A 12,753-nucleotide genomic window follows, 5' to 3' on the forward strand; every position below is an offset into this window, starting at 1 on the left:
ATTTAACACTGTTAGTCCTTGAAGTCGATACTGTATTGCTCTGCTTGCTACCTACATGTCACCTTTGTAAAATGTGTAACCGCAATCGGGACAATTATGCTTACACATAATAATAATAATAATAATAAAGTAATACCAGTAGTAAATAATATAATACTTAATAATATGACTAAGGAAATTGTAAATAACGCAATGGCGGTGAATTCAGATCAAAACATGGAAATGTGACTAGTATCTTTCGATACACAATATTAAATCAAATACAAGGGAACACTTACAGGCCTAAAAATGACAACTAAGACAGGGGAGTGGAAGGTGTTTGGAAACCCTACGAGGTCTATGGAAGGTATAACATTATGGGGGAGAAAAGACTTACAATAATACACTCAACACACCGGGCGAGTTGGCCGTGCGTGTAGAGGCGCGCGGCTGTGAGCTTGCATCCGGGAGATAGTAGGTTCGAATCCCACTATCGGCAGCCCTGAAAATGGTTTTCCGTGGTTTCCCATTTTCACACCAGGCAAATGCTGGGACTGTACCTTAATTAAGGCCACGGCCGCTTCCTTCCAACTCCTAGGCCTTTCCTATCCCATCGTCGCCATAAGACCTATCTGTGTCGGTGCGACGTAAAGCCCGTAGCAAAAAAAAAAAAATACACTCAACAGACAAATAATTATTAAGAAAATGAACATACAATTATAAATTAGCGCATAAATGAACTGTGGATTAACTGATACTTGAGATACAAAACAAAGAAGTATAAGGGAAACAATTAAGTTCTTCAGTCACGAACAAACTTTGACATACAGATCCAGAATTTACAGAATGAAAGGAGGCAACCTCGAACGAAACAAAATTAATTACACAATTCAAGAAAGTGTTACAGTTACTACAATTACAACTAGAGTTAGAAAAGAAGGTCTGCCTCATAAAACAACGTTGCGGACTAGCATAAATGCTAAGTCATATAAATGCTCTATTTTGGAAAATGTGGAAAACTAGAGGAAACTCCGGCACATGAGAAGAAATTCTACATAATTACTGAATTTACATTAAGTGGGAATTTTCTGAAACATAAAAATGCATTTAAATAGCATAAGGCAAAATGCGCTTACCTTTGGCGGCTGACGACCCATTGCGGGACGGGCGCTAAACACGCCCGCCCGCTGTAGTGATCCAAATTCAAAGACGCGGACAAAGTGACTCGCACACGCGAGGAGCCACAAACAGGAAACAGAGTGATTACAAATGACCAATAGCAACCCTCCAGTTTGCCACATTCACCTCTTAAAAATCCTAATATACTAGCCAATAAAAACACTTGTACTTTTGACCAATGACGATGATATTCTAGAATTATGCTTTCTGCAGAATTTGCATCTTCGCGGATATTACAAAATGACAGGAAGGGCCACTTACACGTGGCACACCCTGCCTCACAAGTCATGTATAAAATTTCCACATCCCATTCCATAGTTAACAAAATAATACAATTTAAATCAGGAAATGTAACAGAACATAAATCTTCTTCATAGGCCATTTCTTCATATGCCTAAATATGTTATAATTTTTACATAAGAAAGCTTCCTACAATAATTCACTTTGCACAAATTCTTCAGTTTTTTAAATGTTTTTGTTTACCTAAAATGATGACAAGACAAAAAATTTACATAATATTACATAATAAGGACTTCTGTTGCTTCACTGATTCCTGCTCACCAACGGCCACAAAATGTGTCAACCTTGCACAGAAAAAACAAGTATATATAATTGTCATAATAAGGGGAAGGACCATTCCACAAGCATGTTGCTCATCAGCACTAACACAAGTCTGTTCTTCCTCACAGTGTACAATAGTACAGCACATACACTTATTTAATACACATTACATGTTTTACAGAAATTGCACCAATAGTAATACTGTGCAATACAGTCATTTACTTCTTCCAGTTGTGGTAGAATGCAAAATGGATGCTGTAAAACATGAATCAGAAATATGACATGGAAAATAAAGGTCAAGGTGGAAGGGACATGCATTAGAAGGACTTTTTCTGCAAGCGGAATGTCATCATTGTGGATCAATAGGTAAGGTATCGATCATCTTTATGAAAGATATTTACAGTTTTATTTTACCTATGTAATGCAGAGCATCTCCTTCCTTTATTAAGCATGTCATGTATCTTGTCTGAACTCCAGATCTGTGAAGGTCATGACACAAAACTTGTTCATTCACTCATCTGCAGGAAGTGAACCTAATTGTTATTACAGTAAAACCTGTCCTCAGCGGAAACCCAGGGGATGGAAATTGTTTCCGTTGTATGCAGGATTTTGGCTCATAAAAAATCCACTGCCTGTTTCCAGTCCTTTGGTCGGGTCAGGAATGGAATGAATGAAGCCCCCTTCTAGTGGTGAGGATGGGAATTGTGCTGGCTGCCGAAGCTTGTCACACTCTTCTGGGGCAATGATAAATGAAATTAAATGATATTGGATAATGTTGCTGGAATGAAAGATGACAGAGAGAACCGCAGTACCCGTAGAAAAACCTGTCCCACCTCCGCTTTGTCCAGCACAAATCTCACATGGAGTGACCGGGATTTGAACCACGGAACCCAGCGGTGAGAGGCTGGTGCGCTGCCACCGGAGCCACGGAGGCTTTCTTCTAGTTCATAAAGGTGGTTAAAAAAATACAATAAAAATCATCACTACATACCTCCGTTAGATACTACAGCTGTAGATTTTTATGATTTCACGCTGTCCTAAATACAGTAATGACACTGATCACACACTTACATAGGTGGTTTGAAAAGTTCTCGGAATGTACTAGAATTAAGTATCTTACCTCGGTGCTTTTGTCAACATAGTCTCCCTGTAGACTAATACATTTGGTCCAGCGATGTTCCAATGCCTTGATCCCATCTCGAAAATGAGATTCCTCCAGGCCTGCAAAATACCTCTCCAGTTCAGCTGTCAGTTCCTCTCTTGTAGAAAATCTCCGTCCACCGAGGAAAATTTTCAGCTTGGGGAATAGATGAGTCTGATGGTGCCAAATCAGGTGAATAAGGTGGATGTGGCAAAAATTCGTACCCCAGTTCATGAAGTTTTGCCATGGCAATAACACTTGTGTGCGGCGGAGCGTTGTCCTGATGAAAGATGACCTTTTTCCTTGCCAAACCAGGCCTTGTTTCGCGTATCTTTTCCTGTAGTTGGTCTAGGAGGTTTGCATAGTATTGCCCCGTAATTGTTTGGCCAGTAGGAAGATAATCTATTAGCAGAATGCCTTTTGCATCCCAGAAAACTGAGGCCATGACCTTTCCAGCCGAACGCACTGCATTTGCTTTCTTTGGTGGTGAGTCAGCATGTTTCCACTGCTTTGACTACTGTTTTGTCTCTGGGGTATACTAGTGGACCCAGGTTTCATCTGTGGTCACAAACCGGCGCAAAAAATCTTGTTGGTTGCACTGAAAACGGGCCAGACTTAGTTCGGACATTTCCAATCTGGTGCATTTATTGTCCAATGTCAAGAGCCGCAGCACCCATCTTGCGGATAATTTTTTCATACCCAATTCTTCAGATAAAATATAATATACTCATTCAGAAGACATCCCTACAATTTCAGCAATCTCCCGCACTTTGTCAACGATCCTTCATGACCATTTTATGCACTTTTGCGATAAATTCTGGGGTCGTAACACTTTTTGGCCGTCCACTACGCGGATCATCATCCAAGCTCTCCCGACCAAATTTCAACTCACTGGTCCACTTGGCAACAGTTGAAAATGAAGGAGCAGAGTCCCCCAGTGTGTTCTGAAAGTCGGCATGAATTTCCTTTGCTTTCATACCTTTCTTTACAAAGTATTCAATCACTGCTCGAATCTCAGTTTTTTCCATTGTCACAAATCGCTACGCGGGAACAACAACAAAGAGTCGTCACTACCACACTCCTGCAGCTAGAGCACTGACGCGCCACGTGTTCACTCACAAAGGATGTGTGATTATTGCACGGGAACCTCGTTGCTCTAGCACTGACATCTAACAGTGATTCCGAGAACTTTTCAAACCGTCCTCGTATATACACAGCACGAACACAAATCTGTTCTTGCTTAGAACTTCCTCACGGTGTACAGAAGCACAGTACATACATTTATTAAATACTCATGATGTGTTTTATAGAAATTACACAAATAGTAATTCTGTACATTACAGTCATTTACTTCTTCCAGTTATCATGCTGGACACAACTAAGCCTGGTAGCATAACCTGTGGATGCAGCAAATAATGTCACGCAATTGTGTCCTTTTTTGCTAGTGAAGGACCGAATGTCCTTCATGGCTGATGGGGCATGTTAGTAGATCTTCACGTTACATAAACCATCTTTTTCATTATCTTCATTCTCGTCATTATTGCCATCAACTTCTGTTTCCTTTTCTTGGAGGTAATGAGTGACAATCTCTTTCTAATGCTGCATCTGTCTCAAATTCTAATAATAATAATAATAATAATAATAATAATAATAAATGCTATTTGCTTTACGTCCCACTAACTGCTCTTCCACGGTTTTTGGAGTCGCCGAGGTGCCGGAATTTTGTCCCGCATGAGTTCTTTTACGTGCCAGTAAATCTACCGACACGAGGCTGACGTATTTGAGCACCATCAAATACCACCAGGCTGAGCCAGGATCGAACCTGCCAAGTTGGGGTCAGAAGGCCAGCGCCTCAACCGTCTGAGCCACTCAGCCCGGCAGTCTCAAATTCTAGATCATTGGCCACATAATCTTCTGCACTGACATAGAAAGCATATTTGTCAACACCCCTTTCGCTGCTTCTGTGAACCAAATTACAGTATCGAACACAGGCACAGGCTCGGTTCAGTGGCAGAGGCAAGTATTCCGTGTTCCTAAGCAATGGTGCTCTTATCAGTTTTTTGTAATTAATATCAAAAAAAAGGTGCCCTGGTCCATTGGAGGAAACCATGCAAGCTTAACATTAGAAAGCTATGTTGCTAAATGGCATGTAGCATTGTTGAGAAATAGGCTGATATTCCTGTTTTGTTATTTCATTCTTGAGTTGAGTGACACCAACCATTCTGTAGACTCTTTAAATTAATGTTTTTGAAGCATCTGGATTTTACTGCTTTTTCCATAACTAATAGCTTTTTAATTTTCCCAGAAAGAAAACAACATAAAAAACTGACCATCTCTCTTTGGAAGGTTTCCCTCCTGTACGTCTTTTCCCTTTCAGAGATACTTTTGCTGTGCGGTACTCAGAATAATAGTCTGGTTTCATTGCCATTAGCTATGTTTTGGGGTTTACAGCCTGTAATATAGAGCCAGTTATTTTAAGTTCAGTCTGCCATCGTTTCCTCAGACGTCTCCAACCTGTATGCAGACCTCCTTCAGCTCTATCTGATATTGTCTTTTAAAACTTTTCAGCCATCCATTAGAAGTGGCAAAATACGCCTTCCCAAGATTTTCTGCAACTTCTCTTGCATGGTGTTTTAGCATTGTCACCGATATGGGCAAATTTCTTGCCCTTGCTCTAATGAACCATTCCAAACAATTTTATTTATTTCCTCAATCTCAGTTACTCTGAGCTTACATTTTGCTGTTCCGTTTCCCTTTAACCACTCTTCATTTAAGTCCCCCTTTCTCTTAATAATGTTGAGGATTAGAGTTTTTGTAATTTTAAACTTTGCTATGATCTGCTTAACAGACAATTTGTCTTTCTTACTAACTTCTAAAGCCCTATTTTTTTGTATTTTCAAATCTAAAACTACACATTCCTTTCGTTCCATCACTTTTAAAACTACACTGTACCTGCAACACATAGTTCCACGATTGCTAACTGTAAGCACACTAAATCTTGGAAAACTGCACTGCATTGTTAAGCAGGTAGTGTTCCCACTCTCCTGAATTCCTGCATTCCATTAGTCAACAACTCATTTTGGTTACACTCGCATGGTTTTATTTAGCGTATATTGGTTTTTGAATACATGCTGAGAAACATAAATACATTCATCCCTATTCAACAGCCTCGGTTGGGACGAAAGCCAGCTTGTTCTATGGGGACTCCTGAAAGTATTGTTTGTCCAGTCCTATTAAGTATTATTTGTCTCAGAAGTTTATAAATCACACTAAGTAATGCAGTGGGACAATAACTTTGCGGTAGATCTCCAGGTTTGCCTGGTTTTAGGAGCGCAGTTACCTTGGCATGTTTAAGCTCTTGAGGTATGTGTCCTGTTTTTAATAGTAAGGTGAAGAATTTTGCTAGCCATGTCTTTACAAAGGAAAAAGCCATGTCTTCATATATTTACCAGACTTGATGAGAAACTCTGGCAGGATACCATCAAAACCAGGATCTTTGCCAGGTTGTATGTTCTTTATTGCTGCTGCAACTTATTCAGGAGTGATGTCACACAAATATTCATTGTTGCAATCAGCTGCTGCTTTCATCTTTTTTAGTTTCCGTTTTATGTGAGTTGTCTCTCTGTGATTTGTTCCTTTAAATGTTTTAACAATGTGCGCAGCAATTTTGTTGAGTGTTATGTGGTTATTTTCTCATATGATACAATTGGCTTACTACTGGAAGTCCATATTTTGTGAGTGGTTTCCATCCACTTCTGTTGTCGTGCAGTATCTGGGCTATGTATCAGATAATCTGCTATCTCTCTGTCACTGCTGTTGTGAAAATCATTGTAGAGATCCTCACCTTGTTTCTCCCAACCTGGAATATATTCTTTACAATAACCTCTGGTTATGTGCTTTTATGCTGCACTGGTAACTGCTCCTACAAATCTGTTATAGTTAACAGCAGATGGTATCGAACCTAGGCATTTACCTAGATCCTCAGAGAAGGCATTCCAATTAGCTTTTTGTAGATTCCATTTGGTTCGAAGAATTGAGGTTATCAATTGTGTCAATTTCTACTAAAGCTGGGCGGTGTTGCCTTTAAGGGAAATCAGACAAAACATTGAGAGTTGTATTAACAAAGCTGTGACAAAGCATAAGCCTGGGTCATATTCTTATTTCCAGGCTGCAGACCTGAAGGAACACCAATCCTTAGCATAAAAAATAAGATGGATGTTATTTTCTTCTGCCCAATTTACTAAAGCTTCACCACTTATATCAGATATTCTATATCTCCATTGGATGTGGTGGCTGTTAGTCTCCTACATAGACTGCAGGATGTTGATATGTTGGCAGAACATGGATCGGCCATGGAAAGCTTTGGGTTTGTAGATATTATATATGGTTATTTCCCCAATTTTCATTGTCACTGAATGTATATTGTCGTTCGTAGAAGTGGATAGGTGAACATTCTCTATTTTGTTCTGGACGTGTGGCTATTCCATAGGCATGATTGGTTACAAAATTAGATAAGGGATGGAGGAGGCCCCTAAGTTTCCTGACTCAAGTTTTGGTCTTTCCACATTCCTACACTAAAGGGTGTCCAAACCACATGGAATATTCCTTTCATAGTCTATGGACAGAGTTGCTGCCTTACAATCAGACTGTCAAAGTTCATTTCCTGGCTGAATGCTGTGTCAGCCATCTGAGATCCATTCGGAATACACATGTACTGTAAAGGGTTACATATTTTTTCTGTTATAGTCGCAAAATTCCCTTACCTTTCCGCTTCAGACAGGTTCCGTTAAATACAGGTACATTTACATGAATATTCAACTGGCTAGTTGGCCATGCGGTTAGGGGTGTGCAGCTTTGAGGTTGCAACCGGCAGATAGTGGGTTCGAACCCCAGCAGCCCTGAAGATGGTTTTCTGTGGTTTCCTATTTTCACACCAGGGAAATGCTGGGGCTATACCTTAATCCAGGCCATGGCCACTTCCTTCCCACTCCTAGGCCTTTTCTATCCCATCGTCGCCATAAGACCTATCTGTGTCGGTGCGATGTAAAGCAAATAGAATAAAGAGGAAACATAATTCATGGGACTGGGAAAATTTCAGATATGGATAGTTTTCCGGCTCATAAAGGTTCCACTAAAGGCAGATTTTACTGTACTAATCTTGTGATGTATTCTAATGACAAGTTACGTTGATACGTTTTTCATTTATTGAAAAACATCACCGAAGTCATCACACTCATAATGTCCGTATGGCAAGTGATTCCTGAGAGAGGAAAACCTTGAATGGCATTGGGTATGACTGTGGCACTTGGGTGGAAACCTCCTATTAGAACGCTCCTTTGGTGTCTTGTCAAAACGAAGAGATTGTGTTGGGTGCTGTCTGGAATGCCCCTCGCATTGTTACATTGGTCCACAGGCACTTGCACAACAGACAAACACTAGTCGGTCAACTGTTACGTGAGCATTATACCCTTGGCAATTACAACTCGAGCTCCACGATCTGACTTCGACATGTAGGAACATTTTCATCAATTGACGTTACACAAAGTGACCAATGATGCAGCCTGTGTGTCAACAGTCCTCATTTCAGATGAATCAAGATTTCACAGTGCTGTCATGTAACATCTGATACAAGCCAACCTTCTCAGGGCCAAATTCATTCTTTGAAAATGAGTAGGAATGTGCTTGTACCATATTCACGGTAAAAGACTTAACAGAAAAGGGAATGAAATGGTGGGTGTACAGCGTGGGATTTGAACCTGTATCTGCATAACCTGTTTTTTTTTTTTTAATGTTACCTGTGTGTGCTTTTGCTGCCTTACCTAGTCTGAGGATTGGCACCTTTGGGAAGTTCATCGAACTGCTTAAGGAAGAAAGGAGAAAAGAATTCCATAAGAGCCTTCTGAGCTCAAGTGGGCAGGTCTGATCCCAACACAGTCTGGGGGTATTTGAAGGTGCTCACATAGGTCAGCCTTGTGTTAGTAGATTTACTGGCACGTAAAAGAACTCCCACAGGAAAGAAGTTCTCAGTCCATACAGTATCTGTTCATTGACTTCATGTTCTAACACAGGCTAAATATTATTCACAGCTGTGATAGTTTTATGAATTCGTTAGTTCATCTATCATTGAATTACCATTGATACTAACGATTCAAACTTTATTCATCATCATCATCATCATCATCATCATTTCCCTTTATCCAGCTGTAGCCGGGTAGGGGCAAATATGGTTCCTCTCCACTTTCTTCGGTCTTTCCACCACTTCTCCTCCAACGCTGTGTCCCAGTCCAGATTTCTTTCTATAATGCTGCGTTGGATGGTCGAGCTTAAACACAAACATATTGTTGCACTACTCTTGTATGGGAGCAGGGACTGATTTTTTTTTTTAAAGGTTGTCTGTGAATTGCAGCGTTGTGGGCTAATGGACCACTCTGTATATAGATTACCGAAATTTCATTCTACGAATATTCTAGCTGTCATTATAAATGATACAGTACTATTAAAGCCCTAATATTTTGATATTCTCATATTATACAGTACTGTACGTGTTAGTAAAATAGGTTTGTAATTCTCTTCATGTTATCAAATTCTCACATTAGGTATAAAGTGCTGTATGGTTTTATGTAACTTTAAATTTAGAAGTATTGTTATATTTCTACAGAGTATTTACAAGGTCACTCCAAGTCATCAGCTAACTGCTCCATGCTGCCCAGCTATTCTTCAGCAACTAATTATAAAACCCTACCATTGATTTTAAGGCAAAATGATTGTTGCAATTATTTGTAGGATATATTAAACCTTCATCAAAAATTAACTTGAAAATGTCTGAACCAACCGAGACAGTTCCCTTGTCAGTTCTGAAACTTTGCATTTTTACTTCACACTCTTGAACTTGTTTTAATCTTGTAGCAGGATCAAGAATTTGATTTGGGCTGGGCTGAGTAGCTCGTGGTAGAGCGCTGGCCTTCTGAGCCCAACTTGGCAGGTTTGATACTGGCTTAGTCCGGTGGTATTTGAAAGTGTTCAAATATGACCTATTTTGTGTTGTCTATAGATTTACTGGCATGTAAAAGCTCCCATGGGACAAAATTCTGGCACCTCATGTCTCTGAAAACCATTAAAATGTAACTTAGTGGGATATAAAACATCATTATCAACAATAGGAGTTGGTCGGACAGAATATTCTGTTGTATTTTGGTGTATAATTAGAGTACCGCAAAAGAACACTCGTGATGAAATATGAAATGTCAGTGTTCAGGTAAAAAGCTCAACAAAAAGAGCTCACTTAAGTGCAAGTATACTAGTTTCTGCAGATTTTTCACATTCAAGAAAGACAGATTTAATATTTATTGGAAGGGGAAAAATAGCCTCTTCTCAATTTTACTGTGAGAATATGCTTATAAGATGCGTCTTGTCATATCAGACAGTGTCCCTATTGAACCATACATGTAAACTTTAGCTGATTTCCCTTTGTGACAGAACATCCTTTTATCGTTCCTCTAACAGCAGAAATTTTGCTTGCATTTGCTCAGTGGAACAGAAGTTATAGGAAAATTGACATAAAAATGTTTTTAACTAGATTAAATCCACAACATTTGATGTGTCCACTGATAAAGAAAATATCAAAAATCAATTTGTTTTGACAATATACCATATGAATTCAAATTTTGTGTAAATTCTCTTTTTACCCACTGTGTGCAGTCCTTGTTCCAATTCTTCAGAAGCTAGTAAATTCTTGTTTGTACTTTCTGCAGGGTCTACTTTTCATCTATTGTTCCTTATTGACTTCTTGTTTGGCTGGAGGTTACTTTGAGTTTGTTGTTATAAATCAGTTTGGAATGACTTGAGTTCTTGGGTTTTCTTGTTGCTTTCAGCAGTGAAATGCATGGCTTTCATATGACAATGAAGACTGGTTTGATTAACTTAAATGCTAGTAACTAACCTCATATTTTAATCCATATTGAAAGTCTGTTTAATTACAACAAACAATGTTTTATTATAAACCACCTATTCAATACATCAAAATGTTATTACATTTAGAGTTTCCTCATTAATATGAAGTTATATGCGGGACATGTTTCGCTCCTTTATAGTGCATCATCAGCCAATCTAGAATCTCAAAGGTTGGTTTATGTTCGTAACTAATGATTTAAAAACTGTTTGTACATTTTACAATCTTAAACTTAAAATATCATAGAGGGCAGAATCATTGATGGCATGCCTTATTAACGAGGACATAATAGTGAAAAAGTTGATAAAATTACATTCATTTAAAATTATGGTAGAATAAATCTACACTGAATTATTTACAAACAATTAATATGTCTAAAATCTTAAATAATGACTTGCGATTCAATCTTAAGAACTAATAATTAGGTTATAGTCGTTTGAAATTTGAAAATAAGATTGGGCTAAAAGTTTGTTGTCCTTTGAGGATAAGAGTCTGTAACATTCTAAGATCTCGTCATCTTGATAATTGAAACATGTGACAGGTTAAACCTTGGTCTTCACGAAGTTTAAACTTTTGTTGTCATTTGACACCAGCAATATTGTTAATAAGTATGTATTTGTTGACATTAGGTGACCAAGATTTGAATTAAAATGAAGCGTAGTTGAAAGGGACATAATTCAACAAACTGTGAAACTAAAAGTTGTTAAATAGGCATCGCTTGTTGGCGTGTCCCTCCAATTACTGCTTGTCTGTCTGGTGTTGTCTAAAGTTGCATAGTGAGAACAAATTTGTAACTTTCATTCATCTATCTCAGTTTCATCCTTGACTTTGAAAATATGAGTGTGTCTGAGATATGAGTAATGTTTGTAATTCCAACCTTATGGAACCAGTCTGTTATGAATGGTGTGAAAGTATCGCTCATAGAGTTAAGTGGGGCATGCATTTCAGCAGACTGATCTGTAGTAGCTCCTGGCGCAGTAAGGAAAACGAGAAAATATCTCTCCTCATTTCCCTTAGCCTGTTCAGTGGTGCCTGGGCTGTCTGACATCTGATGGTGAAGCTGTTGTGTATCCAACCAGCCTTCAGGCTGAGGACAACATACAACTTCATATCAAAGCTGAGAAGAACTAAAAGTACTGCTGGGCTGGTCATTAATTTTATCCGAGTGTATGTTCCTAGCTTCTTATCTTGGAACAGTTGGAAATCACAGTTTTGGAACTGATCTGAGAACTACACCAGTCAGGAACCTCATCACATTTCATCTGTACCTCTGGCATGCAGAGCTTATAGTTTTCCATTTTGTCTGAAAGTTCATGTCTACAGAATAGCATTTAAAAAGAGGTACTTATGCTCTTAGCATACATTAATCATAGTCGTCAGTTTACAGTTTTTTCTGGGTACTGTCGATAGCCCTTGCTACCCTGCTCTATTTGTATACATAAACCTTGTTCTTCATGGCATCCAGTGTCAATCTGACTTGCATGCTGTAATAAATAAGAATAAAATATTATCATAAACATTGCTCTTAGAATGTGTTAGGCTTGTAGTATCATTGCTGGTATATTTTGGGATTTCCTTTTATCACAATTTGAATGTCTCCTAAATATATGAATATGACACCTGTATACATAGAAAGCATGTATTTACCATTAATATTGTTCTTGATGATTGTAATGAAATAATGTTCTAAACATGATTACTATAAATTGTGCGAATTGCAGATAATGTATTAATGTATGACTAAAACGTAATGCCAAAGCTCCAAATAACTGCAGTTAACTACAATTCAAACTAGAAATAATTGAGCTAATTGTAGTCTTTTATCTTTGTTATATCAGGAGCAAGGAGGATAAAGGATAGGATAGTTGGTATCTTTAAATAAACTATAATCTCAACAAATATTCAGAATTTAAGGTAATTCTGTCTTAATGAATATTGACTCTGA

General features: G+C 38.5%; 1 protein-coding gene across 2 annotated transcripts in view; it reads left to right on the forward strand.

Moving 5' to 3' along the window:
• EndoB (endophilin-B) overlaps positions 1-12,753 on the forward strand; it is a 243,010-nt gene that overhangs the window by 191,954 nt on the left and 38,303 nt on the right. The window contains exon 7 of one of the 2 annotated variants that reach the window (XM_067145793.2): positions 1,901-2,085. The exons of the other annotated variant lie outside the window; for it this stretch is intronic. Within the exon in view, the coding sequence (XP_067001894.1) occupies positions 1,901-2,000 (100 nt within the window). The 3' untranslated portion in view covers positions 2,001-2,085. Of the gene's footprint in view, positions 1-1,900; positions 2,086-12,753 lie in introns of those variants that run through there. 2 annotated transcript variants of the gene reach the window in all.

The sequence above is a fragment of the Anabrus simplex genome, chromosome 4, assembly GCF_040414725.1.
Source record: "Anabrus simplex isolate iqAnaSimp1 chromosome 4, ASM4041472v1, whole genome shotgun sequence".
Lineage (NCBI taxonomy): Eukaryota > Metazoa > Arthropoda > Insecta > Orthoptera > Tettigoniidae > Anabrus > Anabrus simplex.